The sequence below is a fragment of the Eptatretus burgeri genome, chromosome 16 (assembly GCF_056783735.1).
Source record: "Eptatretus burgeri isolate ZD-2024b chromosome 16, Ebu_testis_v1, whole genome shotgun sequence".
Taxonomy (NCBI): Eukaryota; Metazoa; Chordata; class Myxini; order Myxiniformes; family Myxinidae; genus Eptatretus; species Eptatretus burgeri.
This window is the reverse complement of record NC_140976.1, coordinates 47,324,538-47,351,247: the sequence shown is the minus strand read 5'-3', so window position 1 is coordinate 47,351,247 and position 26,710 is coordinate 47,324,538. Positions and strand designations below refer to the sequence as shown.

The window sequence follows — 26,710 nt, the reverse complement described above, 5'->3', positions numbered from 1 at the left end:
ACGGCTGCCAAACAATCTGACCTATCGATTATTCATGAACACCCTGGTATTCCCAAGGCTTGGAGAACGTGTGTGAAGTTTCCCCTCGATAAACTTCCAGCCGTTCTGGAGAAAAGGATTTTTAAAGGTTTTATGGCAAGTCCAATATCGCTGCTTAACCATGTGACCTATGACATCATGTGGTGGAAACGTTTTGTTATTCCTCATGGATAGGCGGTCATACCTGTGAAGTTTCGCCTCATTCTGTTTTGTTTTTTTTGTATACCTTGTCGAGGCTCGTGTGAGAGCAAACACACAATACTCAGCAAGGGGGGGCATGAGATGAGAGGGGAGGGGAGGGGAGTGGGAAGGATAAAACACTGGGAACAGAGACATGAGGAGATCTGTGGAAGGGAGAGGAATGGGGTGGGAACATGGAGAATAGAATATGGACATTACAGGTACTTTCAGGAAGGAAAGCAGGGAATTCGAAGGAGGTGGGCTTGGGTGGATTATCGGGGGTAGAAAAGATCGAGGATTTGGAAGGCGGGTGATAACAGGTGGTGGTGAACAGCTGTTTTGAAGGCCTGGAGGGAAGAATGGGATTGAATAGAGTGAGGGAGTTTATTCCAAAGGCGGGAAAAAAGAGGAATGAAAGAGTGAAGGTGAGCAGTGATTCGTGATTTGGTAGTTTTACCAGAAGGGGGATGTTGGCGGACCTTGAGTGCCCTGCGGAAATGTGGTGGGGACAAATCACAGAGAGAGACAAGGAGGGGGGGCGAGGGTGGAGAGGAGACTGTAGAAGACAGAAAGACCATCGACCAGCCTGCGGTGAGAGAGTGAGAGGCTCAAAGACTCAGCCGCATTGTGGGAGATGCCAATGATCCGAAATGCCTTGGTTTCCACAGCGTGAATCCGAGAAAGGTGGGAGGCAGGAGCACCAGCCCAGAGGGGAGAGCAATACTCCATCAGGCTGCAGACGAAAGCTTTGTAAGTGGTCAGGAGCTCAGGTGGGCCGAGGAAGGACTTTGCACGATGGAGGATTCCCAGTCGGCGACTGGCTTTGGAGACGAGGTTTGAAATGTGGCTTTCCCAGGAAAGGTCATGGCAGATAGTGAGATTCAGAGGCTTGAAGGAAAGGACTTCTTCCAGAGGGTTGTTGAGAAAGTGGATGGGGGGATCTAAACGGTCCTTTTGGAGAGACGTCGTGAGAGTGTGAGATTTGTCTGGATTGAAAGGAATGTTCCACGTGTTGGAACAGTTTGTGATTTCACCCAGATCTGCAGTCAGCGAAGAAGCTGCTGTTTGCCGGTCTGAGGGATGACCGATGGTACGGCAGAGGGTGGAGTCATCAGCAAAGAGATTCGGATTTTCCAGAGAGTCGGCGAGATCATTGATGAAAACCAGTAAAAGAACAGGGCCCAGAACGCTGCCTTGAGGAACTCCAGCCTGGACAGGAAGAGGGGATGAAAGAACTCCATTTATGGCCACCCCCCGTTGACTGCGACAGGAGAAGAAGTCTGCGATCCATGAGTGCAGATGGCCTTGGATACCATAGGAAGAGAGCTTGGTGAGCAGGGCAGGGTGCCAGACTGTGTCAAAAGCACGTAATATGTCCAGGGATACGGCTTGGATTTCATGTCTGGCATTGAGGACCTCCATCCATTGTTGGGAGACAAACTGACAGACCAATGTTAATCCGTTTCGGAGAAGATTTTTGAAGGTTTTTGTTGAAAAACAAAATATGGCTGCCGAATTACGTGACCGATGATGTCATAAATTTTTTTGTTGACCAATTTATCCCCAGATGATCCTGAAAATTTTTCATACTAATCGGATGTAGCATTTTACGTATTGCAATTGTGATGTCATTGCGAAGGCACCTATGACATCACTAAGAAATAACACTTATTCCCTTTATAGAGTACTTGCCATTTGTCAAGTTTCAATTTTTTCCATTTTGCGGTTTCAGAGATACAGAGGTGCAAGGTTTTTTCCCCATTTTCCCAACATGGTTGCCACACCACGTAACCTATGACGTCATAATTATCATTAAAACATTCCACTTGAGTAGTTGCTCCAATGGTGAAAATTTCATTTCAATCCGACATGCAGTTTCAGAGAAGAACCGTACTCACGTTCTGTGCAGACAAACTGACAAACCAATGGACCCAAATGCAATACCCTCTCTTCTGGCGAGGGTGGTAATAGAAGCATCCAGCAATCTGATGACCGGATACCCGCTTTGATGCAACCCCATTTTGATTGGACATCTGACCATTGAACTTTGATTGGACAATAATTCCCGCAATCTCTATGTGTGTGTCTGTCTGTCTGTTTGTCTGCGACCGCCGTTTCTCGGCGACCGCCAGTCCGATCCGATTGAAACTTGCCAGGAATATTGCCGGGGCCCCACGGATGTGCCTTTTCGAGGTTTGATGTCAATCGGACGAGCGGTTCCCAAGTTACGGCCATTTATCTATCGACCAATATCTGCGAGGGGTGAGACTCGGGGTGAGAGAGGGGGGAGAGAGTTGGGGGGAGAGAGAGGGGGGAGTTGGGGGAGAGAGAGGGGGAGAGAGTTGGGGGAGAGAGGGGAGAGAGAGGGGGAGGGAGGGGCAAGAGAGGGGGCGAGAGAGGAGGGGTGAGAGAGAGGGCGAGAGAGGAGGGGGGAGAGAGGAGGGGCAAGACCAGGGGTGAGAGAGGGGAAGAGAGGAGGGGTGAGACTAGGGGTGAGAGAGGGGGAGAGAGTTGGGGGAGAGAGAGGGGGAGGGAGGGGGCAAGAGAGGGGGAGAGAGGAGGGGTGAGAGAGAGGGGGCGTCACAATTCAAGAGAGGGGGGTGAGAGTGGGTGCGAGAGAGAGGGATGAGAGAGGAAGGGGGAGAGAGGAGGGGCGAGACTAGGGGGGAGCGAGGGGGCGAGAGAGAGGGGTGTCGCAATTCTTCTTCGTTTGATATGACATCACAATTGACGCTGGGGACCTGAGTATGTTTCCCAGGTGTTTCCAAAGTTATGGCCATTTATGATACATTTGGTCCGATCTAATTGTAATAATGCCCCAATCCAGTCGTCGTTTACGCCACTACGTACCCGTACTAGTTTTGCAATAATAATAATAACGAACGTATGATCAACCCCCCATCCCCAAGTACATCTGGCCTTGGTGAAAAGACAATCTTCTGCTCAAGCAGTCCAGCAGGCAGGTATGCCGCAAGGCTGTGAAGACCATTGTAACCAACAGGCCCAGTCCTGTGGATAAACAAATAAATAACTACATCTATCTCTATAATACATGACATTTTCATCTCCCTACAATTACACGTTTTGATTCAGTAAAATTACGGATGCATTGCTTTTTTAACTGTGTCATTCGCATTGCAGACATATTTGTACCGGCTGTTTTTCGTGCCATCATTTTGCTTGGTCTCAATTTGCAAGGACTCGCTAATTGTCGGTGTACAATGTTTTCTGAAGCTGTTTTCACAGCCTTACTAGAAGAGTGGTAGCACCATCGGAGCCACCCCTAATCAAGTGTAAGTGCTTCATCCATTGTTGACTAAACCAACTGTTTGTGACCAGAACATGAAAGTATTTTTTCAAATGTCCTGTAAGGATGCTTACTTTATTCTTCCCCTTGTGCGAGATTCATCTGAAGTGTTACTTGCTGTGCGAAGCACGTGTATGCTTAGAATGCTGTGACTGTTACAGCTGCTTTACTCGTAATGTTCTGTCTGCTTCATTAGGCCAAACTGTTAATTTGGAACCTTTGTCTTCATTTCTTTTATCAACACCCATCATTTAGTGCAGGAAGATGGCCCAGTCAGTCAAACGCTTGTCCCCTGATCTTTCTGTTACTGGCTGCAATCTCCGATGGGATCCCATAAAACGAACACTGCAGTCTTATGCCAAACAAGCAGGTAGCATTACATCATCTAAAGCACACCATCCTGAGGAGGGGACATCAAGCCAGCTGTTCCTTTGCTTGCACTTTCATGGCCGTGAAAGATCGGATTATGTTACTTGCAAACAGTAGGCCGTTGATCAATATCATCACGACCTCATAATTTCTGAGCTTCTTGTACAAATCAAGCCTAGTTTTGACTCCTTTGTCTTAATTGTACTTTTCCTGATCTGCAACTATTGCAACAGCCTCATGAAGCTCAGCGAATGATAATCTTGTTGTGGCAGATCAGATCAATCAGAGGCTTAGCTCCATCTATAGATTTAATCCAAAGATTCAAAATGATGAAGGAGTGTTTGTAAAGTCATTATTTCGTTTGAACACCATAAAACTATATTTCATGATGTATTGCAGGAGGCTCTGGTACTCAGCTGGCTTGCATTCTCTGATGGGACGACTTCATTCCTTGGCCACTTTCCAACATCCACCTACGACCTCTCTCTGGCTTCTCTTGATGACCGTGTCGTCGAGTCTGTGCTGGGTGGTGCAAATGCCATCGTGGCGGCTCGTGGAGAGGGCCAGGGAACGTTCATTCGTACTGAGCTTTTGCTGCCTGAGTCATGCCGGAACTTGAGGCAGCACGAGGTGTTTCTGCATTCTCCGGTTCGAATCCGGGTCATGTACACAGGGGATGGCGTCGACATTGTGCATAATGTTCACGGTGGTAAAAACTTTGCAGACAGTGACACAGAGGGCAAAGCAGAGCACATACACTTGCCTTGGTCTAACAGTGACGTTCAGACGCCTTCCTTCCCAGCCCAAACACCCCAACGTGAAGCCAGCCTTGACTTGCCACCTGTGTCCACATCTCGCCCTATTGCACCCGGGCAGGAGCCTCTGGTTCCTTTGAGTGTCCCGCAGGACACCTCAGACATGTCATTCCCTATGGAGGACCCAAGCTGGGGTGTGGCAAGCCCCCACCCTTTGGATTTGGATGAGGATTATCCTTTTGGAAGCCCCTCTGACGATTCCAAACCAACACCAAATGCACCAGAGGCTGGCCTGACTGATGTGCAGGTAAGCACCTTGTCATCCCACAGTTCATGAATATTGTTATTAACATTATCACTATTATTACTATTATTATCATTTCAAATGTTCTAATCATATGTCTGTTTTTAACAACAAAGTATTTATGTACTCTTCCATTATCCAGTATCCCTGGTGTTTACTTAATGGTTAGGGTGGTGGGCTTGGAATCCTTGGGTCCTGAATTCGAATCCTGCTCAGCCATTGAATTAATACCAGGTGGGGTTGACTCAGCCTGCCATCCTTCTGAGTTTGGCAAAATAAATACCAGCTTGCTAGAATTATTGAGCCATTTGAGTATCTGGTGTTGGAGTGGTGACCCATCCAGCATTGTGCCCAATAGCCGAGGAGACTGCTTCAGCAACACCAACACCCTCGACAGAGTATGGTCCCAATGGATTATTCAGTGGTTCTGTTTTTTGGGGGGGTTTTTTGTCTTGGCAACACCTTTCGACATTTTGAAGATGAAAAATTCAGATGAGATAAAAAATGCATTTTTATAATTTCAAATGTAAATTTTAATCCTGTTTCTTTGCTGTCCAAAACTGGATGTGTGTGCTCTGTAATGTTTGTATATGCCTTTGAATGGATGATATTATATAGACGGCAGTGGATCTTCTTTAGTTTGGACATAATGCTTGTTCAATGCATAAAATCAACTTGTGGCGAAATCTGACATAAAAATTCCATGTTTAAATTAGGCAACTTTGTTCAACTGTGCCTAAAGCTGGTTGGGGATGCCAGTCGACCCTGCAGGCCTTGAGGCATACTTCATACTGTGAATAGTGCAGGGAAATAGACTCATGAACAGGCGCAAATAACGTGCACATTATCCACATTCGAGATACAAAATTAGCTCATGCTTAAATAATAGCGAGAATTGTTGTGCAATACATGTCCCCTCCCGGTCCCAATGAATGTTCGGGAGATAATTGTTTGCGTTTAACACACGCTCGAGCCGATACCGGAGCCAAAATGAAGAAGAAGAAGAAGAAACTCTAACCCACCGTGTTTGCGTCTATTCAGCAAAATAAAAGGAAAAGCAATTTTCATCTACTGATATATTTTTTGGATATATTTTGTGTAACCAATGAAGACAACTTGGATAACAAACCAAAGATAACAATTAGTTTGCTTTCAGGCACGCTCGAGCCGATACTGAAACCAAAATGAAGAAGAAACTCTGACTTTTGTAAGTCTGAAAGGGGCATAACTCTGTGAAAAATTGATGAAACGCCCTGAAACTTAAACTTGTTCTGTAACTTAGCATAATAAAGCCACGTACCATTTTCAGTTGATTATGTTAAAGGGGATGGAAAAAAAGTCTGAACAACCACAGGTTGGATGGACAGGCAGATAGAAAACCTCCGGTGATACCGGTCAGGGACTAATAAGATGGAAAGTTGTTATGATTTCATTAGTGATTAGACAACTTTGTTGAACTGCACTTAAGGGTACAAAAAACAACAACAGGAATTTTATGGCCATTTCCCCTGCTAGAGTGGGGTTTAGCCGAAGGGCACTTAGAGTGAAATATTGAAGAAAGCTGCCCAGGGGTGCTAAATTAATATTGTTCGACTTGGGGACTCACTGACTGACACACAGACTGGTGGCAACCCCCTCTCCCGTCCTTTTGGGAACAAACTCGAGATAAGGAGTGCCATGGTTTTACACAACTATATTAAACGTGTGTGTGTGTGTGTGCACGTGCGCGCACACACGCGTACTCAGACTTACTTCTGGGGTACCTCAATAGATTTGCAAGAGTAGGCCATTGTCTACTTGAACCATTATTTAAATTTCAAATGTTTTCCCTGAACACATCTGGCAGCATCTGGGACATAATGATACCTCCGAGGAGACTGCGTATTAAACAAAAGAGGAACTTAACTATGAACATTCTAAAAACAAACACCCATGGACTTGGTGATTATTTTGAATAATTTACCCATCACTTGGCAGTCATGTCATTAAGACGCTTCAACATTTATCCTTATGCATCAGTCATGTAAAAATGATGAAGGGAAGGTGGTGCCAAAGAGAAACAGAGACCTGTGCAAAAGTAAAAATGTCAGTGCAAACGGAGAAAAGAAAATGCTTTCCTGGGGGCCTGTTTAGCCTGATCGTCGGGGAAACAGAATGAAAATGCGAATTAATAGCGGTCTGATGCAGGCTTTATAAACTCAAACTTTTACAGATGAGGAATAATTTTGTGCTTTATGATGCCACCAAGTTGGCTCCACGTATTCCAGCCTACATTCGATTACTCCCACCTGTGGCTCTGTTTTGATATACGCAAGTAAAGTCTGTGTGTCGCCAAGCATCAGCATCTGTTGAGATGTTTTCTACTTTTCAAAGTAAAGGGGGCTTGATGGTAAAGGGGGCTTTTGAGGGACTTCATGCTAAAGCCCTTGACCCTGTGTGGGACCTCCAGAGCTTGATTGCAACAATGGCTTGACTTGAGAATTGGTGTGTGAAAAGGAAGGTTTCATCTTCACAATCATTGAAATTCAGGAGCCTGCCCTCTCCTCTACATCCTTATCCAGCTTGCATCTCTTTGACGAATGGAGCTATAGTATTGCATTGCAATCTCTTGCTGTCATCCAATTGATCATCTTTGGGATGAACAACACATTCGTCATCACTGTGTTGTCTCCAACACTGTTGGCCAAAATTGTTCAATCTTAATGCGTTAATGGTTTTACAATCTTTGGTAAACTACTCTTGCACATTCAAACTGATCACAAGCCTAAAAGCCTCTTCTTCAAACCTTATGCAACGTCACATTGCGATACAGTTCCCCAAAATCAAAGCCCCGACATGATGATTGGTCTTCATCTCCATCACCTCAGTGCTCTGATTGGGGGAAACTTTGTCTCATTTGTATGTCAGTATTGGTCCCAATAAATTGTGGTCTTTTGTCTTGTGATTATTTCTGAATCTGGTTTCTGAAGGATTTTCTGCATTGCTGCACTTGTGTTTATTGTTATTTGGTTGTTTTTTTGTACTCTTTGAAGGTACAGATTGTGAAAATTGATGCTCGATACCTTCAGGCACAAAGATTACACCAATACCCAACTTGTTTTATCAGGTATATGTTGCTAAATTTTTTACACTGGTGGCTAATTGGTGAGGACACTATGCTGACATCTGAAGGTGGCAGTATTAGGGATTTAGAATCTCAACTTCACGAAGTCAAGTTGGTTTCAGGAAAACTATCCCGTCACTGTTAGATTGACCTGGTAGCTCTTCTGAAATGAAGAAATTTTTTACCCAAGCAATTTACCATGAAGATCTCAGCAGTACCTTGTCCCAGACTTTGAGGTAATAATCCCAGAATACTTCATCGACCAGCACCTCCTCAAACCCAACAAAGACTCCAGTTACCACTTTCCATCTGAGCAGCCGACTGGCTCACAACAAACTCCAGGTTTCCTTTTGCGGCAAACCAGTCAATAACGAATCGTTTCCCAAATACCTTGGAGTCACCCTTGATCGCAGCCTCATGTTCGACGAACTCCTAAAACAAGTCACAGAGAAGATTAAGACCAGGGTAAACATCATCCACAAACTAGTGGGCACCACCTGAGATCAGGTGCATGCACTGTTCATACTGCGAGCCTTGCTTTTGTGTACTCTGCAGTGGAATACTGTTCTCCTGTTTGAGCAAAGAGCAGCCACACCAAAACACTTGGACACAGTCCTGAAAACACTGATGTGGATTAATCAGTAGTACCCTGAAATCAACACCCGTACAGTGGCTCCCAGTTTTGTCTGACATCCCACTCCCTGATGTGCGTCATCCAATTCATCCAAATGAACGTGAGAATGCTGAGAGAGAGTTTGATTGCACAAAGCCAACCCAGAGCTTCAATCCATGAAGACCTGCAGAATCTGCCAAATATGCGACTCAAGTCACGCAAACCTTTCTGGGGCTCTGCAAATGTTTTGAGTGATGCAGGGTTCAACACAAAAGACAAGTTGCACAATCTCTGTATGGACAACCACTTGCGAACAAAGAACTGGTGAGTGATCGGACAGAAGAGCCTCCAGGTGTTGCCCTTCCCCGGAAACAGTGGTCTCTGCTCAACAGGATCCGTACTCTCCATGCAAAGGACATCACACCACCTCCACAAATGGAATTTCAAAGGAATTTCGAAGACAGTCCAGCAGGTGACTGTGGTCATCCAGATCAGACTATCCAGCACATTGTGAATGAGTGTCACCTGCGGAAAAATATGGATCTCTCCAATGCATCAGTTTCGTACAAACCAAAAAATTCCATAAATCTTTCTTGAAAGTCTCAATCCATGTCTTTATAGGATGTCCTCTCAGTTTTCTTCCTTCTACCATGAGCTTTATTGCTTTCTTTACAACTTCATCTTATGACCCTCATTGCACGTGACCATACCAGCCAAGTCTTCTCTTCCTCAGTTTTTCTTCACTTGTTCTCCCCATGTTTTTTGAAAAAAAACATGGGATATCATAATCGGCTTCATCAGTCTGTCTGTCCGTCCGTCACGCTCGCTCCTCCTCAACAATTTTTCAGAAATTCACCAAGCTTGGTAATTATGATCACCACGTGGCAAGAGGGTGTGAGAGCGGTGTAATTTTTTGTCACCGCCCCCAGGTGGGAACAAAGGATCAAATACTGTACCAAAAATGCAATTACGGGCACATTTTAAAACATGTTTTTTAATGGAACTGTAAATGCAATCAACATGGGGGTGGGGGGGGGGTTCACCAGGAGAGGGTTCATTACGTAATCAACATGGGGGTCATTATGCTTGAAATATGGAATGATTTTGGGGATTTCACCCCTGGTTCATGCCCCAGAGGGTGGGGAATTAATTAAGGTCACACGGGTCAAAACAGGAAAAGCATTTAACTCAAAATTTGATATTGAGTCAATCCTGGTGGAACTTTTTGCCATCTTTCAACTTTGCCTGAGGTGGGAAGCTTGGGGATTTGTGATGGCGGGTCATCGACTTCGTTCTTGCATCGATGTTTTTTTTTTTTAATCTCTTTCTGATTTCTGAGCTTGGAATCCTCCCTTTCAGAAAACATCCATTCAGTTAACGTATCATTCTCATCTCCGTTCTTCCCATTTTATTCACATATGTGATCTGCATTGCCCACGTTTTGTTTCTATACATCAATACCAGTCTCACACAGGCTTTATTAACTCCAATTTTTTTTTACAAATAATGGAATGTTTCTGCGCTTCATTTTACCACCTAGTTGTCTCCACTTATCACAGATTGACTTTGTTCTTGATCAAACTGCTAAATCTGCCCCTCCCGATTCCTCCGTTCGGTCTCCAAGACGACAGTATAACTTATGACCTTTTCTAAATTATATAAATAACAATAGAAATACAGGAATACCAGGACAAAATGCACTTCGCTAAGTTGTCCTGAAAGTTTTGCATCCATTCTCACCTTATCACCTCTCTTCTTTTTAGCCAAGCAAATATCACTCCCACTTGTCTGGTAATCTCATCTTCAGCAGGGATAACCGTAAAAATGCCTTTCGCTATTTTTCTCTCCTTTTCTGTGACAGGTGGAACTTTAGGTCCGGATATAATCTCCACAGTCCATAATAAACTGCACAGCACTTAAGAAAAACAAGCTTTTAAAAAAATCCTCCTGGATCACATGCCCTGAAACATTTCTTCAATCTCGTCACTGCTCTGGGAGAAGAAGTTGCCATCGGTGATGTGGAAGAGACTTTTATGTCTCATTCCTAAGCTGTAGGTTCTACTTTATTCAATTGACTCCAGAAGGCTGTATGTTACAGCTGACAGAGTTATTTCACCGGGAGTACATATTAACCTGAAACGTCCGGAATGAATGTGAAAACACTTTTAAAGAGATTGCATTGTCTTCCTATTTCTTCGACGTTGAGACAACTTGCAGAGAAGTGATATAAACTGAGACTTTGATTTATCGGGGGGATTCGTGGATCTTAAGAGAGATTTTGAATCCATTGAATGGTTTATGAGTTATGATCAGAACATCGACACAGTGACTTGTGGAGTTCTCGTTTCGTCCTACCTTCGCCCCTCCTCTCCTTTTCCTTCTTTACACCTGATTATGATGATGATGATGATGATGATGATAATGTGTACATTAATCTTTGCAGAGCATCGGTGCTGTTCAGGGTGCCGTCAATAACTCACCTCCTCTTCACGAAGGACACGAAGGGATCTTTAACGTCCACCATCTAATGCTGGGAGAAAATGAATGTTTGGATTTATAAACAAGCTAATTTATTTTATTTTATTTTTTAAAGGTTTATTTTATTCAGCATAACTTATGTCAATTTATCTCATTCCATCACAGATGGGGTCGGTGGTCTCTCTCTCTCTCTCTCTCTCTCTCTCTCTCTCTCTCTCTCTCTCTCTCTCTCTCTCTCTCTCTCTCTCTCTCTCTCTCTCTCTCTCTCTCTCTCTCTCTCTCTCTCTCTCTCTCTCTCTCTCTCTCTCTCTATCTCTATCTCTATCTCTATCTCTATCTCTATCTCTATCTCTATTTCTTTCTCTTTCTCTTTCTCTATCTCTATCTCTATCTCTATCTCTATCTCTATCTCCCCTACCATCTCCTTTATGGTCTTTCACCCTCTGCTCTATCCATGTTTTCTCCCCCTCCAGGTATCTGCAGGATTCACACGGTCCACCATCAACCCCCTACTGGTGAAACTACCAAAATCCAGGATCACTGCTCACCTCCACTCATTTGTTCCTCTTTTTTTTCCCCACCTGTGGAACCAAGTTCCACATCCTCTTCAATGTCATCCTTCCCTGCAGGTCTTCAAGACAGCTGTTCACCACCATCTCAGATCATCCCCAATCTAAAAACCATGATCTTATCAACCTTCGTTAACCCAACCCCAATTCTTCCTCCTTCCAAATTTCTAGTTTTTCTCTCCTGAAAGTTTCCTTCTGTATCCATCTTGTCCACCCGTTGCACTTGTAATTTGCTTTGCTTTCACCCTTCTGTCCAGTTCATCCCAAACCAGTTCGATGGGGTTTAAATCTGGAGACTGTGCTGGCCATTCCATGATTTGTAGCCCACCATCTTGTTCTTTTCTTCTAAGGTAGTTCTGACATAGCCTGGAGGTATGTTTTGGGTCGTTATCTTGCTGTAGGATGAACCCCTGACCAACTAGGCATAGACCAGAGGGTATTGCATGGCGCTGAAAAATGCTGTGCTAGCCCTTTTGGTTCAGGGTGCCAGTCACTCTGTGCAAGTCGCCGACTCTGGATCCAGCAAAAGAGCCCCAGATCATCACGCTTCCTCATCCATGTTTGACAATTGGTGTCACACAATGAGGAACCATCCTTTCACCGACTCAACGGCTTACAAAAACCCTGCATGATGAACCGAAGATTTCAAATTTTGGTTCATTGGTCCATAACACCTTCTTCCAGTTTTCAATAGTCCACTGGTGGTGCATCATGGCCCAGGCAAGCCTCTTTTTCTTATTTTGCCATCTTGGCAATGGCTTTCTTACTGCCAGTCGACCTGTCAAACCTGCAGCTCGAAGTCTTCTCTTCACAGTTGAAACTGAGACTTCCTTACTTTGACCAGTGTTAAGCTGTGCTTGAAGCTGCCTATCACGCAAGCTGTTGACTCTCAGAAACTTGTCTTCTGATTTTGTTGTGGCTTTGGGTCTGCCAGACTTCTTCCTGTCAGAGTTTCCTCCAGTTTCCACGTGCCTTTTTGATGGTGTAGGAAACTGTACTCACTGACAACTTGGCTTCTTTGCAGTTTCTCTAAAGGAAAGACCTACACTTTTAAGGGTTATCATGGTCTGTCTGTCTTCCTTTGTTAATTGTCTTTTTCTCACCATTATGATAGCAATATACTACTTCCTAAAGTGCAATATTGTCCAAATAATGCTTCAGAGGGTGTCGCCACACAGTCTGTTCCAACACTGCTTTTACACAGCGGGTTTGTAACTAATCAACAAAAGTTGGGACACCTCGAGTAATTGTTTGTATCAACTTTCAAGGCTTAATTTACTTCCATTGCTGCAGAACAGCTGCAGTTGCTAACACATTACTTGTTCCCTGAAAAGGGCCTTTTTTAACAACTCTGAAATTTACATTCTTTTTCAGTTTTTTGTAACCAAAACTTGTTTTTTTTAACCTCTGGAAGTTTTTCGCTTTGCTTTGTACCATTTCAGGTTCTTCACTGGACTCGAACTGCTTAAATTTCAGTACAAACTAAAAAATGGGGGTGTTCGAAAACTATTGACCGGTAGAGTATACAAAATAATAATAATAACAACAACAACAATATCAAGAGCGAGAATTGCTTTGCAGTACATGTCCCTGGCAGGTTCCAATGAATGTTCGGGACATAAAAAGTCGTTTGTGTTTCACGCATGCTCGAACCGATACCAGAACCAAAATAAAGAAGACGAAACCCTATAACCCAACGTGTTTGGGTCTACTCGGCAAAATAAAAGGAAAAACAATTTTTATTTTATGATTTCTTTTCAAGACTAGAAACCAATAAAGACAACGAGGATAACAAAATGGAGATAAAAAATAGTTTGCTTCAACGCATGCTCGAGCCAATACCGGAACAAATGAAGCAGAATAACCTCTCCAACCCACCGCGCAGTTTTGTTTGTTTCTCAGCTTTGTCAATTTCATATTAAAAATAACCCGATGTACATACATGAAGCAAAAACATGTGTACGGCTCGTGCATAAAATAAATACATCGTGGTTGTATACCGAGGATCATTCCAATTACACTGGGCAATGGACTAATACCCAGGCCTGAGGCCTGCCGATTTGTGTTCCTTCATGCAATGACGGCGCATGATTTTATCGGGATTGAGTCAGCCAGCTGTCCAGCCAATGGATGTAAAGCAGTGGGGTGCAGCGGAGCACTGACCCATGTGTAATCTATATTAATATTTCGGCACGCCCTTTTTTTTTTGTTCCACCATCAGATTTTTGTTCCTGCATGAAATGAAACAAACTTTGACATATATAGTAATGATATTATTGTCTTCCTTTAGAGGCCCCTCAAAATTCGTTTTGATGATTATGGTAGTTAAATCTTATTATTATCTATATTAATATTTCGGCATGCCCCTTTTTTTGTTCCACCATCAGATTTTTGTTACTGCATGAAATGAAACAAGCTTTGACATATATAGTAATCTGATGGTGGAAAATCTGATGGTGGAACAAAAAAAGGGGCATGCCGAAATATTAATATAGATGATATTATTGTCTTCCTTAAGAGGCCCCTCAAAATTCGTTTTGATGATTATGGTAGTTCAACAGTTCATGTTCTCCATTTGCAAAATGGGAGGAATTATTGCACAAAAAAAAAAAATTAAAATGTTTCCCATTTTTTAGAGGACCACGAAGATGAGTTCGTAAAACCTTTTGTAGAGTATGTTATTATTAATCACTATACGCCATAGTAAATTGCTCATGTTATTGAGCTGTCAATAAGCTATCAATCAGAGACATATAATAAACTCACTTGAGTATTCATATCTCTATTTCAATGCGTAATATCAAGCGGTACCTTCATGATGACCTAATAAAACCGGTCTCGATGTCCGTCCGTCCGTACATCTGTTCACAATCAAATCCATCGTGATGCATTTTAAGGCTTTCTGAGAGCTTTGGAGAGATTACCTACACTCTCGCACGGTGCTGTTTTTATTATTCCAACTGCACTTCATTCGAACATAGATCGTGGATGGATGCGCAGATCCCAGGAGAACAACTATAGCTGTACAGAACAATTCATATTATCGATGGATAAAAATGATATTTAATTGATATTATAATAAATTGTTTATTTAAAATATCTTCAAATTTTGTGAGTTTTTAGTTTGTTGTGAAATATTAGGTACTCGGATCTCCGCATAGTGACGTACAGGCTTAAGTCGTACTTCTGTTTACTACCGTAGAAAATCACAGAACCAAGCTGTTTGGGTGTTAACATCGACATGCTGTTAACAGTTTCAGAATCAGCTAAAATCTACAAGATATGAATATGTAGACGAAACTGATCCGGCCTTTTGGATCACTTTAAAGTAAGGGTGCCCTGTAATTTTAATGCGCTTTATGGATCCTCCAGAACTCACGAATGGTACACGTTGTGTAGTCACTAAAAAACGTTGTGTAGTCACTAAACTGCGTGGTAATGTCATCGAAGTGGAGCTCCTGCGGGACAGTCGAAGGGGAAAACCTGAATGATAATCAATGGATAAAAATTATATAATATATTGTTTAAAATACATTCATGCTATCTGTCTTTTACCATATGTTGCCAGTGACGCCCGTCCAAGATGGGCACCTTGACTAGTATGTGATATTTTTGAAGTTCAAAAAGAGCAAAACTGTGAAAAATTCACAAAACACCCTGAAACTCGAACTTGTTCTGTAACTTATCACAATATGGCCTTGTACCAAGTTTCAGTTCAATATGTTAAAGGGTATGTGGAAAAAAAGTCTGAAAAACCACAAGTGGGACAGACAGACGGAGAGCAAATCTATAGTCCCCTCCGTTGAACTCGGCCGGGGACTAATAAAGTGGCATCTGTGTTCGGGTTTGATTTGAATTCAAAATATATCGGAATCGGATCATCAGAGTTTTTGTCATGTCTAGCATGCATGTCATGTCCATGCCATGTAAAGCAAACCACACTTACTTTAATAAAAGAGACCGTAATGTCATACCCATCTCGTTTTGTGTAATAATAACAATGCACGGTCATCATTGATGTTGTACACATCAGGGTGATATCAAAATGCTATTTCGAGAGCGCTCAGCACAAGGTTTTGTGAGAAGCATTGAAGATGAATTTGATGTTTTATTTGCGACTTTTCCTCCAACGTTTCACCCATCTCTTCATATTGATGAAAATAAATTGATCAGCTTCCTTAAACCCTGTGACATGCATGACATTTACTAAATCTACACTTTAGATCTGGCCACAACCGATCACTCTTTACATCCTTACCTACTTAATCTTTTGGCAAGTTATGTACTTATAGAGCAGGCCCAAAATTATACTTTTGCTTTATTCTCCATGTTTTTTTGGAAGCTTTACTTATTATCATTGTTATTTTTATTATTATTATTATTATTGTTGGACAGTGAAGGAACCACCAATGCCGTGTAGAGTCAAATGTCAAATTTCTATGTTTACGATAACATCCGCCACCAAAGGTGGATGGACGGAGGTTCTATTTTCATCCCTGTCTGTTTGTCTGTGAGCAGGATATCTCGAAAGTTTGTAGACTGATTCGGACGAAATTTTGTGGACTGGTTGGGTGTGTGACAAGGAAAAATTGCTTCGATTTTGGTGAAGATCTGATTCCAGATCCAGATACGAATTTATTTTTTTTATAATTTTTTTAAGTGATTCTTCACCATTGAGAGATGGTGCCAAAAACGATATAATAGCAAGACATTTCAAAAAGTTGTGGACGAGTTATGACAAAAATCGGTGGATGAGTTGGTTCGGTGGCAAGAACAAGCCGATTCGATTTTGGAAATGACCGGATGCAGATCCGGCCTATCGGTGGATACAAAATGTGAACGTTCAGCCTGGTGGAGGTTCGTGCTCTTCCAAGTACTATTCTAGTTCATATATTTAATGGGAAGGAGGCAAAGGAGGTCAAAATTTCAGCTGTACCTGGTTTCTCAGTGGTACCATCATACTCTGATCATATTTTAGTTGATAAAATCGTGATTGGTTATTGTGATCACCCGTTGCACTTGTATTTGCTGTAAGAGATTAAAAAAAAAAAAATTATTGCTTTTCAGTCCTCCCTTAAATGTTACAACCTTTTGAGCAAAGCAGATGTGACCATTTGATGGAAAAATAAATAAATAAAGGATGACTCTTTCAGGTGCCTTCAGAGTGTTGGCTGCATCTGCCATCGCGTTCCCTCTTGGGGCCTGCGGAAGGCAAATTAGTGCTGATTTGTGTGTGTTTCCCGTTTCTAATTGCTCTTGCATTTGCAGACTCTTTGCCCTATGGCCGACTGCGCAGTCCCTACGCCCTGCTTACATTTCCCTTGTGTGTTCCACCAGGTGCTCCCCTGCGCTGTAAGGCAAACACACTGGCGCGATTGATGGAGCTGTAATTCTTTCCGTGCATGTTTGCTGTTTTTTGAGATTGGCATAAATTTACAGGCGTGAGTGTGGACAAACAAAGCACGTTCATTATATTCTGGCCCAGTGAGCTTGCACATTTCAGGTTGACACTCACGTACATACTCTCCTTCAGGGTGTTAGTCTACGCACTGTGGCTCACTCCGCTCATGTGTATGGTCTCGTGCTGGGTGCCAGTCTTTGTGCTGCTTTTCCCTTTTCTCACATACATTGTTCCGTGCAGGTAGATGGTCTACGCACCTCGGGTTTTGAGACATTCTGTGATCGGCCGGGAATTTAATTATTCCCTGAAAAGGAGCAAACCGCATTTCCCCAGTGGTGCCCGTCAGGCGCATTCATTCCATTGTATGATTCTTTACCTTGTGTGCAAGGGCTGTGCAGTGCGCTCGAAGAGCAGATGGTCACCACCTGAAAATTGACAAGTTCTGTTTACAAATTATTCCCATCTCATATGAATCTCCTGCACTCAGCAACCGTGGAACTCAGCAATCACTGCGGTTGGTGTTAAACCTTCCTTTTTCCTTTTATTATTATAATTTTTAACAAGAAAAACACGAACATCGCATTATAAATACTTGTTTTTCATTCAGTGACATCTCCAACTGGATGTCACCTGTCCCAGATAATTTGGATTCAAATGGTTGTCAACAGAGAAATGTATTTTTGAAACAACTGGATGGGTGTGAGTGTCATGGTCAGGATGGAGTGTGTGGTGGTTGATTGGAATACTGAGTGCGCTGCTGGTGTTGAAGGTGCAGAGGGGATGGGTGACAATCTATTTGTGACGGGTACAGCCGTGTCATTGAGAATGTGGGTGACGGTGGGTTGGCGGGCTGTGCACTTCGGGTGCGATGGTTGAGGGGGTTTCAAAACGGGTGATGGCGTTGTTGTTGAGATTGGTGTGGTCGGTATTGCGAGTGCTGTGTATGCAAGAAGTGGTGGGAGTACTGTGAGTGTGCACGAGGCTGGTAGTGCCGATGATGGGGGCGATGGTGCGTGAGTGCGTGATTGTGGTAGTCAGATGGGGAGTGGAGTGATGGTAACAAGGGAGATCGTTGTTTTTTGTCGGGGATGAGGATATTGAATATGTGGATTCACCATTTTGTCACAAGGACACAAAAAATATAACGAGAACGTCGACGCAGTGTTTTGTGTTGTTTTAGGGGGGTGGATTGTGGATATTGATGGAATGTTGCATGATATTTTGCTGGTTGTGGACTGTCGACATTGATGGTGGTGCATGTGGGGGTGAAGATGTTGGGGAGGGTCCGTTGGGAACCTTTTTAAAGAGGAGGTTTCGGTTTTTGGGGGAGCATTTGAAGAATATCGGATTATGGTGATTTTTTTTTCAGGGATCCTACCAAGGGTGGGAGTCAGCTCCCATTTATTTCATCGAATGATGGATGTGAACCAGTGCTTTGAGGGGTGGTGTGGGAGGAAGGGATTTGGGTTTGTGAATATGTGGGGATCCCTACATGGTCATGTGGGTGTATGAAGTCAGGTGGCAGGGTACCTAATTAAAAGGGGCTGTTCTTGAGAAATAAATTGGAATTTTTTGAGCATAGAAACTGAGGATGTGCTTGGAAGGTTGGGACAGCAGGGGGTGGTTTCTGGAAGGGAAAGGTCGAAGGTGTTGTCCACGAATGCCAGGAGCTTGAATGGAAAGATGGAAGAACTGGAAGCTGGGATGGATGGCAAGGGTATGACATCATAGTTGCTGTAAGTGAGACATGGTTTAGTGAGCAATCCAACTGGAGGACAGGAGATAGGAAAGAGAACAGGAGAGGAGGTGTGATAATATGTGTTAATGATAGTATTGTATCGAGAGAACGGCATGACATGACTGAATGAGGGAATTAATGTAGAGATTTTGTGGATAGAGATTGGAAGAATTGTAAGATATGTGCAGGATGCTTTTATAGGGCTTCTGGTGTGAGGGTAGAGCAGGAAAGATGGATATGTGAATAATTCAGAAGAGCATGTGATAAGGGAAGAGTATTGATTTTGGAGGATGTAAACTTGCCCAGGATAAATTGGGAACAGGGAAAGGGTAGAGCAGATGAGGAATTTTTAGGTCGAGTCCATGATTGATTTTTAACACAGTTTTGTAGACAAGCCCACAAGTGGATGTGCTGTGTTAGACCTCTTTTTGAGTCATTATCCCAATATGGAGGAAGTCGAGGTCGGAGAGCATCTGGGGGACAAGCAACCACAATATAGTCAGCACAACTGTACTGTTGGGATGTGAAGTTCAGGATAGTGGTGTAAGGCTGTTGGATGTTATGAGTACAAACTTTGAGGGGAGATGAGAAGTGATTTGGGAGCTTTAGATTTGGTCAAGTTCATGAGTGGGGGTGAGGGGTGGGGGTGAGGGGTGGGTCTGCATCGGAGAAATGGAACTCAGTCTGAATTTAAATAATTTCAAGATTAATAAAAGGTACTTAGCGTTAATTTACTGATAGGTTATCATGTTTAACAGATGTATTAGAGTTGTATGAAGTCGTTTCTGGTTGGTTGGATGAGGGGAAGTGCTGTGGATGTCGTTTATCTTGAATTTCACAAGGCATTTGATAAGTTTGTCAATTTCAAAGGAGGTTGTCAAGTAACCAACTGAATTGGAAGCTGGATTAGTAATAGGAAGCAAAGAGTGGCTGTGAGTGGGAGGTTGTCTGGCTGGAAGGCTGTAAGTCGTGGGGCACCTCAGGGGTCAGTACTGGGACCGCTATCTATCTAATAAAAAGAGCCGTGTCTGTCTGTTTGTCGTACTGTAACTTGAGAGCGGATTAACAGATTTCATTGAAACCAACGACGGTGGATCGAGGAACTCCCAGGAAGGTTTTACATTAAAAAAAATAATAATAAGGAAGGTTTGTGTGTGGGTACAGAGGCAGACGTGGTGAAACTGCAAGCACCAACTTGTGATGATGGTTATCCCTGCACTGAGGTCAGGATCCCCCAGGAATCCATTTTTGTTCTTGCCCCCATAGATTAGCCATCAGCAGCAAGTCTTGGTATTCCCTCCAGCGAAGTGACAGGTCATATATGCTCGTCTACACTCTAAGAGAGATGTTTGGCTGTATGTCGCCATTTTTCTCAGGGATGGCTGAACAGATCTTCATCAAACTTTCAGAGGTCCATCGGTGAGTGCCAAGGAGTACTTCAGCCAAAGAAAAGCGTTTGAAAATTTTGAAAAAATAAATTGGATATATATTTTCTTTTTTTCTATTTTTATGCGAGAAACACCCACGACCTACGGGAGCATCCAGGAGGGTGGGTCAGGGAGAGGGGGTCATGTGTATGTGCATGTCCACCACTATCATGTGGATGGTGGTGGGTAAATATTATACTTCTTTTCTTCTTCTTTAACCGCCACAATTATTCCCACGTTCTTGCCAGCTTGGCAGGGTGAAGCTTGGCCAAGTCTTTCACTAATCAGCTTGACAGGCCTCACATTCGACGAAGGTTAGAGCAGGAATTTGGGATTTGTTCAGGGTGCCGGAAATAGCTTGCCTAATCTTTGCGAAAGACAGTTGTTTAAAGATCACCAACTTATGCCGGTAGGCAGGACACCGAGTTTGACGTCCATTTGAGGGAAGGCACACATTGGTGAATCACCCTGCCTATGAAACACCGAGGTGAGAGTTTATAGCTGAGTTATATGATTACAGTCTAGCAAACCCAGGCTAGACAAATAAAAGTGAGTGTGCATTTCTGATGGGATTATGCATCGAATGGAGGTCACAATTGGGCCTTAAGAGTGTCAAGGGCAACATCACATGCCACACTTTGAAGCCGTGGCCGGGAAAAATAACCTTTAGGGCACCAATGTTTAAGTTATAAACAATCCATGTGCAGTCCACAAAATCTTATGGCGAGAAAAATCGGACAGGCAATGGGATACATCATTCAAACGTAAAGACTCATTTGAGCACCTTACCTGGTGGCCTAGCAAATTGAGACGGCTCGGATCCGATAGCCTGTGTGGAATGCAATAAGCATAGAATGCATCAAGGACATCGGGTTCCCTCCAAATTTCTTTCAGTTTAGTGTTAAACAACAGTAGTGACTGTTAAAAAGGGTAATCATCCATTGGAAATAATTGACAGAATAGCTGTTGTTTTAATAATTTTTTTTACTTCTGGTAGGTGTAGCCCACGTAACACCATGCTAAGCTATTTACACACCTGAATACAGAGTTTGTCCAAGGCAGAAATTCCCCCTTGGGGAGGGAGGGGGCGGGAGTGAAGTCACTCCAACCTATGTCCTGTGACCCTAAGTCCTCCTGGCAAGTTTGGTTGAGATTGCATAAGTAACAATTGAATGTATCATGGTCAGACAGATAGAGACTGACACACACCAAATTACGTATTTTATTATGATACATAAGAGCCGTGTGTGCGTGCGTGCGTGTGTCTCGTCATTTTTCTCAGAGATAGCTGAACGGATCTTCGTCAAACTTTCAATGGTTCATCAGTGAATGCCGGCGGCTGTTTTGGGGAATATATACATATATATATATATATATATATATATATATATATATATATATATATATATATATATATATATATATATATATGTATAAACACATATATATTTGAAAATTTTGAAAAAAAAGAAGTTCGGGTTTTTTTTGGATATTTTTATCGCTCCATCGTGTCAAAGCCTTTGTAGCGATGTGAAGGTCATATTAAATGATCACCAACCCCATTCCTTAGTGGGTCCAGGGAAGTGTTTTTAGCCCCCCCCTCCAAAAAAAACTGAGTACCCCTGCTGGTAATCAATAAATGAACAAAATTGTTTGTCTTGTTGTGCTTGATGGAGAGCCAATGAGACTACCATAATAATTTTTTTCTTTTTGTTTTTTAGGTTGGCCTTTCAACTCTTCTAGGCGTTTCAGGCTTAGCATTGCTTCTCTTTGCTGCAAACTGCCTTGTCTTTGGTCTCAGGAGGCAGAGACGGTGGAGAAGACAACGACGGGGTGCCGCCGGTGATGCTGGAGGGCCCGGAAGCCACGAAGCGACCGCACCTCACGCGCCACCCGCACGTAACTCTCCACCTGTTAGCTTGTGGACAGTCGAAGGAAACCGGAGGTTACACCCTCACGGCTTTGCTGAACTTGCACTGTGAAAGCTTACGCAAACTCTCCTGATCTTTTAAGAAAAATAAAGAAGCAAGCCTTGTATTTTTTCATCGACACTTTCAACAACTGCACCGTTGCTGTGGAGGTGTCCAATTCATCAGAGGTGTCGGACCAAGGACTGTCTGGACCTTCTCTCGTGCTTTCTTAATGCTGAGGATTGAGGGAGGAAAAGGGAACGGGGCTGCGCCCAGGGAAGGGGGTGGGAGAAGAGGGGGTTGAGATTTCAGGGAGTACGCCACACTCCAGGAAAAATAGTTCTGAAATATCTCAAAACTGAGTTCATTAATGAGTCATTTGTTTCTTGTCTTTCTCTCCCCTCCTGATTCTTCTTCCTCATCTGTCCACCCTTCCTTTCTACTTTCCCATCAAATTGTCGTTTTCTTTTCACATGGAGAGGATGGTTCATGCTACGTGGAAACTCTGCCATTCCAGCGGTGGAATCATCACCACACACTGCCACTATGCTTTGTTAACGAAAACAAAAAGATGACACAGGTATTTTTTGTTTGTTTGTTTGTTTTTGTTAGGTGAGCTTTGTTCATGTTAATGTCGGCCAAAGGTTAAGACATTCCGTTTCCCCTTTTGGATCATCGGTTAAACGTCTCTGTTTAAATTCCAGTTATCTTCTCAATCTCCGTTTACCGTTACAAGGTGCTTTGTGTGAATGACATGCTGCTCACACACTTGTGAAGTTGATCTCGCGTGAACAGGAGATCCTGCAGGATTTGATTGACCTGTCCACGTTGGCACTATTAAAGCGGTGCTGCTAGTTCGAAGAAAGATGGACAAGCCCACGATGTCCGTTTGAGCGACGTAGTATTGCAGAAGTCTGCTCGAGCTCTTCACATGCTCAGCTCATTGTCCCAGAAGGAAGTTTTTGTTGCAGCTCCACGAGAATGCTGTGTTATGATCGTTACCCTCAACTGCACCTTGAGAAGGTCACTCAGTGTAAGGTGATTTGTTAAACATCTTTCAGCACGAATGTTGTTTCTTTTTGTCTTCTTCAAAGAAATGGTCTCTGCATTCCAATGCGGCATGGGTAAAAATATTTTTTACTGCCAATGATGTATTTATTTTACTACTCGATGTCCTAAGAACCAAGGATAAAATATTGTTCCACCATTGCATCTCTCACCTTGATTGTCGTGAAGACTTCATTATTCACTTAATTGTTCGCGATGCGACGCAAAACCGTCAGGAACCCCGGCATCAGTCAAGTAAAACAATTCTGAACTTCAAATGCCCAGCGTTCGTGGGATGACGTTTGTAGCATTTCTCACACCTTTTTCTGACAGGTAACTTGCTCCACAATTATCAGGACACGTCCAAACTATTATGCTGCACTAGACAGCCAATAAATATTTCTTCCGCACACAACTCACAAAACAGCCTTCGTCTCGACACAATGCTGAGATAATTACTCGAGGAGGTCCTTCAGATCGCTGTCCGAATTCCAGTGAAAGCTTCTGGATGAACCAACATGCTGAAGGTTAAAGTGGAAACAGTGATGAATTTTTTTTGTTTTTTTTAAGGCCAATTAATCTGTTGTGCATTTCTAATCAGACACTTGGAGACGAGTTTAGTTTTAATCTTGACGTTTTGCAACACAGGAATCTGGTTTTATGTTTTCATCCTTATTTGTCTGTCTGTGAGCAGCATATTTCAAAAAGTGATTGACAAATTCGGATGAAATTTAGCGGACAGGTTGTGTGTATAACGAGGGATGAATTGGTTCGATTTCGGTGAAAATCAGGTTCTGGATCCGTAAATGAGAATTTTTAAAGTGATTCTTCACCGTTGAGAGATTGCGCCACAAATGATATTTTGTACAGAAGAGCATGATATTTCAAAAAATTGTGGACGGATTCGGACAAAACATGGTGGATAAGTTGGGTAGGTGACAAGAACAAGCCGATTACATTTTGGTTAAGGTCTGAATGCAGATCTGGCCAATCAGTGGGATACAAAGTGTAAACTGTTCATCCTGGTGGAGTTGTGCGCTCTTCCAAGTGCCGTTGTAGTTTTGAATGTACTCACCCACAAAGTTCTTGCAGACATAAATCTCTGCAGCAGGTTCTGATCCTCCTTCTCCACCCCCAACTTTCCACTCATTTCTTCTTGGCTAGAATTGTACAACTGATTTGAACCTTTCCAGAACCTCTCCCCACCCCCCCTCTCGCCCCCATCCCCCACTCACCCACCTCTCCCATTGTGGCTATGAACAAGCCAAGAAACAGGAGCAGTTCTCAAGGCCTTTTATTCTGCTTAATGTGTGGCACAACGACGTTATTGGTATCAGAGAGAAAGGGTTAAGTTTGTGCATCTCACAGTAACGTGTGCTGTATTCCAACATTTGTCACAATAGCCAATTGTTGCACGGTGCCATGTTACCATGGAGGTTAAAAACACCATGCTCATTAAACACTGCCGTTCTGTACTTGAGAACATAGACCTGTCCCTGACATTAGTTGTTTTTTTATCTGCAAAGTCCAGGCTCAAGGAAATGCAAGGTGATTGAGGGTATGATGCAATGTACTGACAATTGCAGCGACACATGGACACAAGCATACAAACAAAATTGCCTCAAAGTGAGGACCCAAAGAAAATCAAGAGAATTGAAAGGTACTACATCATGTTTCAATTGGCTATTTCTATCTTAATTGGTGGGGGTTGGGGGGAGGAGAAATGCTTATCCTTTAATGAAGTGGTAATGATGGAATAATAACACAGGTTAATTGTCGTGCAGTAACTGCTTTAAGAATATTTTCTTTTTTTTAATTTACATGATTTTGAGGAAGAGCTGAAGCACAATGGATGGGAACATAATGTAAAAGGAGAAACACCAACAGCAGAGTCGAAGTGAGAGTGAGATCAAGGGGAGGGGGAGAATGACTCGTGGGGGTGAAGACGCTGACATCCAACAGAGAGTTTGGAGAGCAAGCCAGGATGCCAGACGATCAAATGGCCGAGATATGTCCAGAGAGACGGCCCTGATCTCATTTGAGATTGAGGGCTTTCATCCGTTGTTGAGAGAGTAGAAGCAACATGTCCAAAGTACAATGACCAGGTCTGAAACTGAACTGATGATCTGAGATCATTCCGTTGGAGAAAAGGAAGGATTTCATGTCAACTGCAATTATATATTCCATGGCCTTGCTTTTAATTGGAAGCAATTGCTCATAGGCCTGTAGTTAAGAGGATCCATTTTTGCACTAGGTTTGTGTATTGCAGTGATATAGGCTAACTTCCAGTAAGATGGAAACTGACCCAGAGTGAACAAGTGAAAAGAGCAGAAGGAGAATGAGCAAGAGCAGCAGAGCAAGTTTTCAGATCACCTGCACTGATGCTGTCTGGGCCTGTCACAGAATCGGAGCCAAAGTTTGCCAGAAACCGCTCCACCTTCTCAAGTGGGAAACACAGCATCCGAGAGCAGTTTCGTACGAGGAGGTAGGGTCGGTATAGGGATTGAGGGGTTGAGTGAACAATATTAGGAGGGAAACACAGAATTGAGGCATTCGGCCTTCTCACGAGCAGAGTGCCATTTGAAATGAGGGAAGGGATGAAGGGGGGGTATGCTCCAAAGGTAGGCTTGGAAAGGCACCATCAGGTCTTTGAAGGAGATACATTTGAAAGTTCAGCTTTGAGTTTGGTCAGATGTTTTCTGGCTTTCCTGAATGATTTGGTGGAATGATCTGAGATTGCTTTTGGTCGGATTTGCCTTCCAGGAAGAGAGGCAAATACTTTTAAGGCAACTGCCTCACCGCAGGATTCCATGCACCAGGAGCGAGAGGACAGGTATAATAACTGCAAACGAGAAGGTATACGTCTGTACGTAAGGGAAAACAAGCTTTTGTGAAAGAATTGTTGAGCAAATCTCAACATTCCTTTTATAATTGTTGAGTAAATCTTTTATCTTTCTTCATATTCTTCCTGCCTCTTCCTCTTCTTTTTCTTTTTCTTCTTCTTCTTCTTCTTCTTCTCTCTCTCTCTCTCTCTCTCTCTCTCTCTCTCTCTCTCTCTCTCTCTCTCTCTCTCTCTCTCTCTCTCTCTCTCTCTCTGTCTCTGTCTCTGTCTCTCTCTCTCTCTCTCTCTCTCTCTCTCTCTCTCTCTCTCTCTCTCTCTCTCTCTCTCTCTCTCTCTCTCTCTCTCTCTCTCTCTCTCTCTCTCTCTCTCTCTCTCTCTCTCTCTCTCTCTCTCTCTCTCTCTCTCTCTCTCTCTCTCTCTCTCTCTCTCTCTCTCTCTCTCTCTCTCTCTCTCTCTCTCTCTCTCTCTCTCTCTCTCTCTCTCTCTCTCTCTCTCTCTCTCTCTCTCTCTCTCTCTCTCTCTCTCTCTCTCTCTCTCTCTCTCTCTCTCTCTCTCTCTCTCTCTCTCTCTCTCTCTCTCTCTCTCTCTCTCTCTCTCTCTCTCTCTCTCTCTCTCTCTCTCTCTCTCT

The 26,710-nt window shown here is 43.2% G+C and overlaps 1 protein-coding gene across 3 annotated transcripts in view; it reads left to right on the top strand.

The window, feature by feature from the left end:
- LOC147011030 (transmembrane protein 132E-like) overlaps positions 1-26,321 on the top strand; it is a 506,523-nt gene extending 480,202 nt beyond the window's left edge. The window contains exons 11-13 of one of the 3 annotated variants that reach the window (XR_015052610.1): positions 4,295-4,957; positions 22,005-22,773; positions 22,989-26,321. Coding sequence is in view for 2 of the 3 variants with exons in the window: in XM_085860680.1 (XP_085716806.1) it covers positions 4,295-4,957; positions 22,005-22,265 (924 nt within the window). In the remaining variant the exon portion in view is untranslated. Of the gene's footprint in view, positions 1-4,294; positions 4,958-22,004 lie in introns of all 3 variants that reach the window. The other 2 variants (XM_085860680.1, XM_085860681.1) reach the window with 2 other exon arrangements.
- The last annotated feature ends 389 nt before the right edge of the window (positions 26,322-26,710 follow it).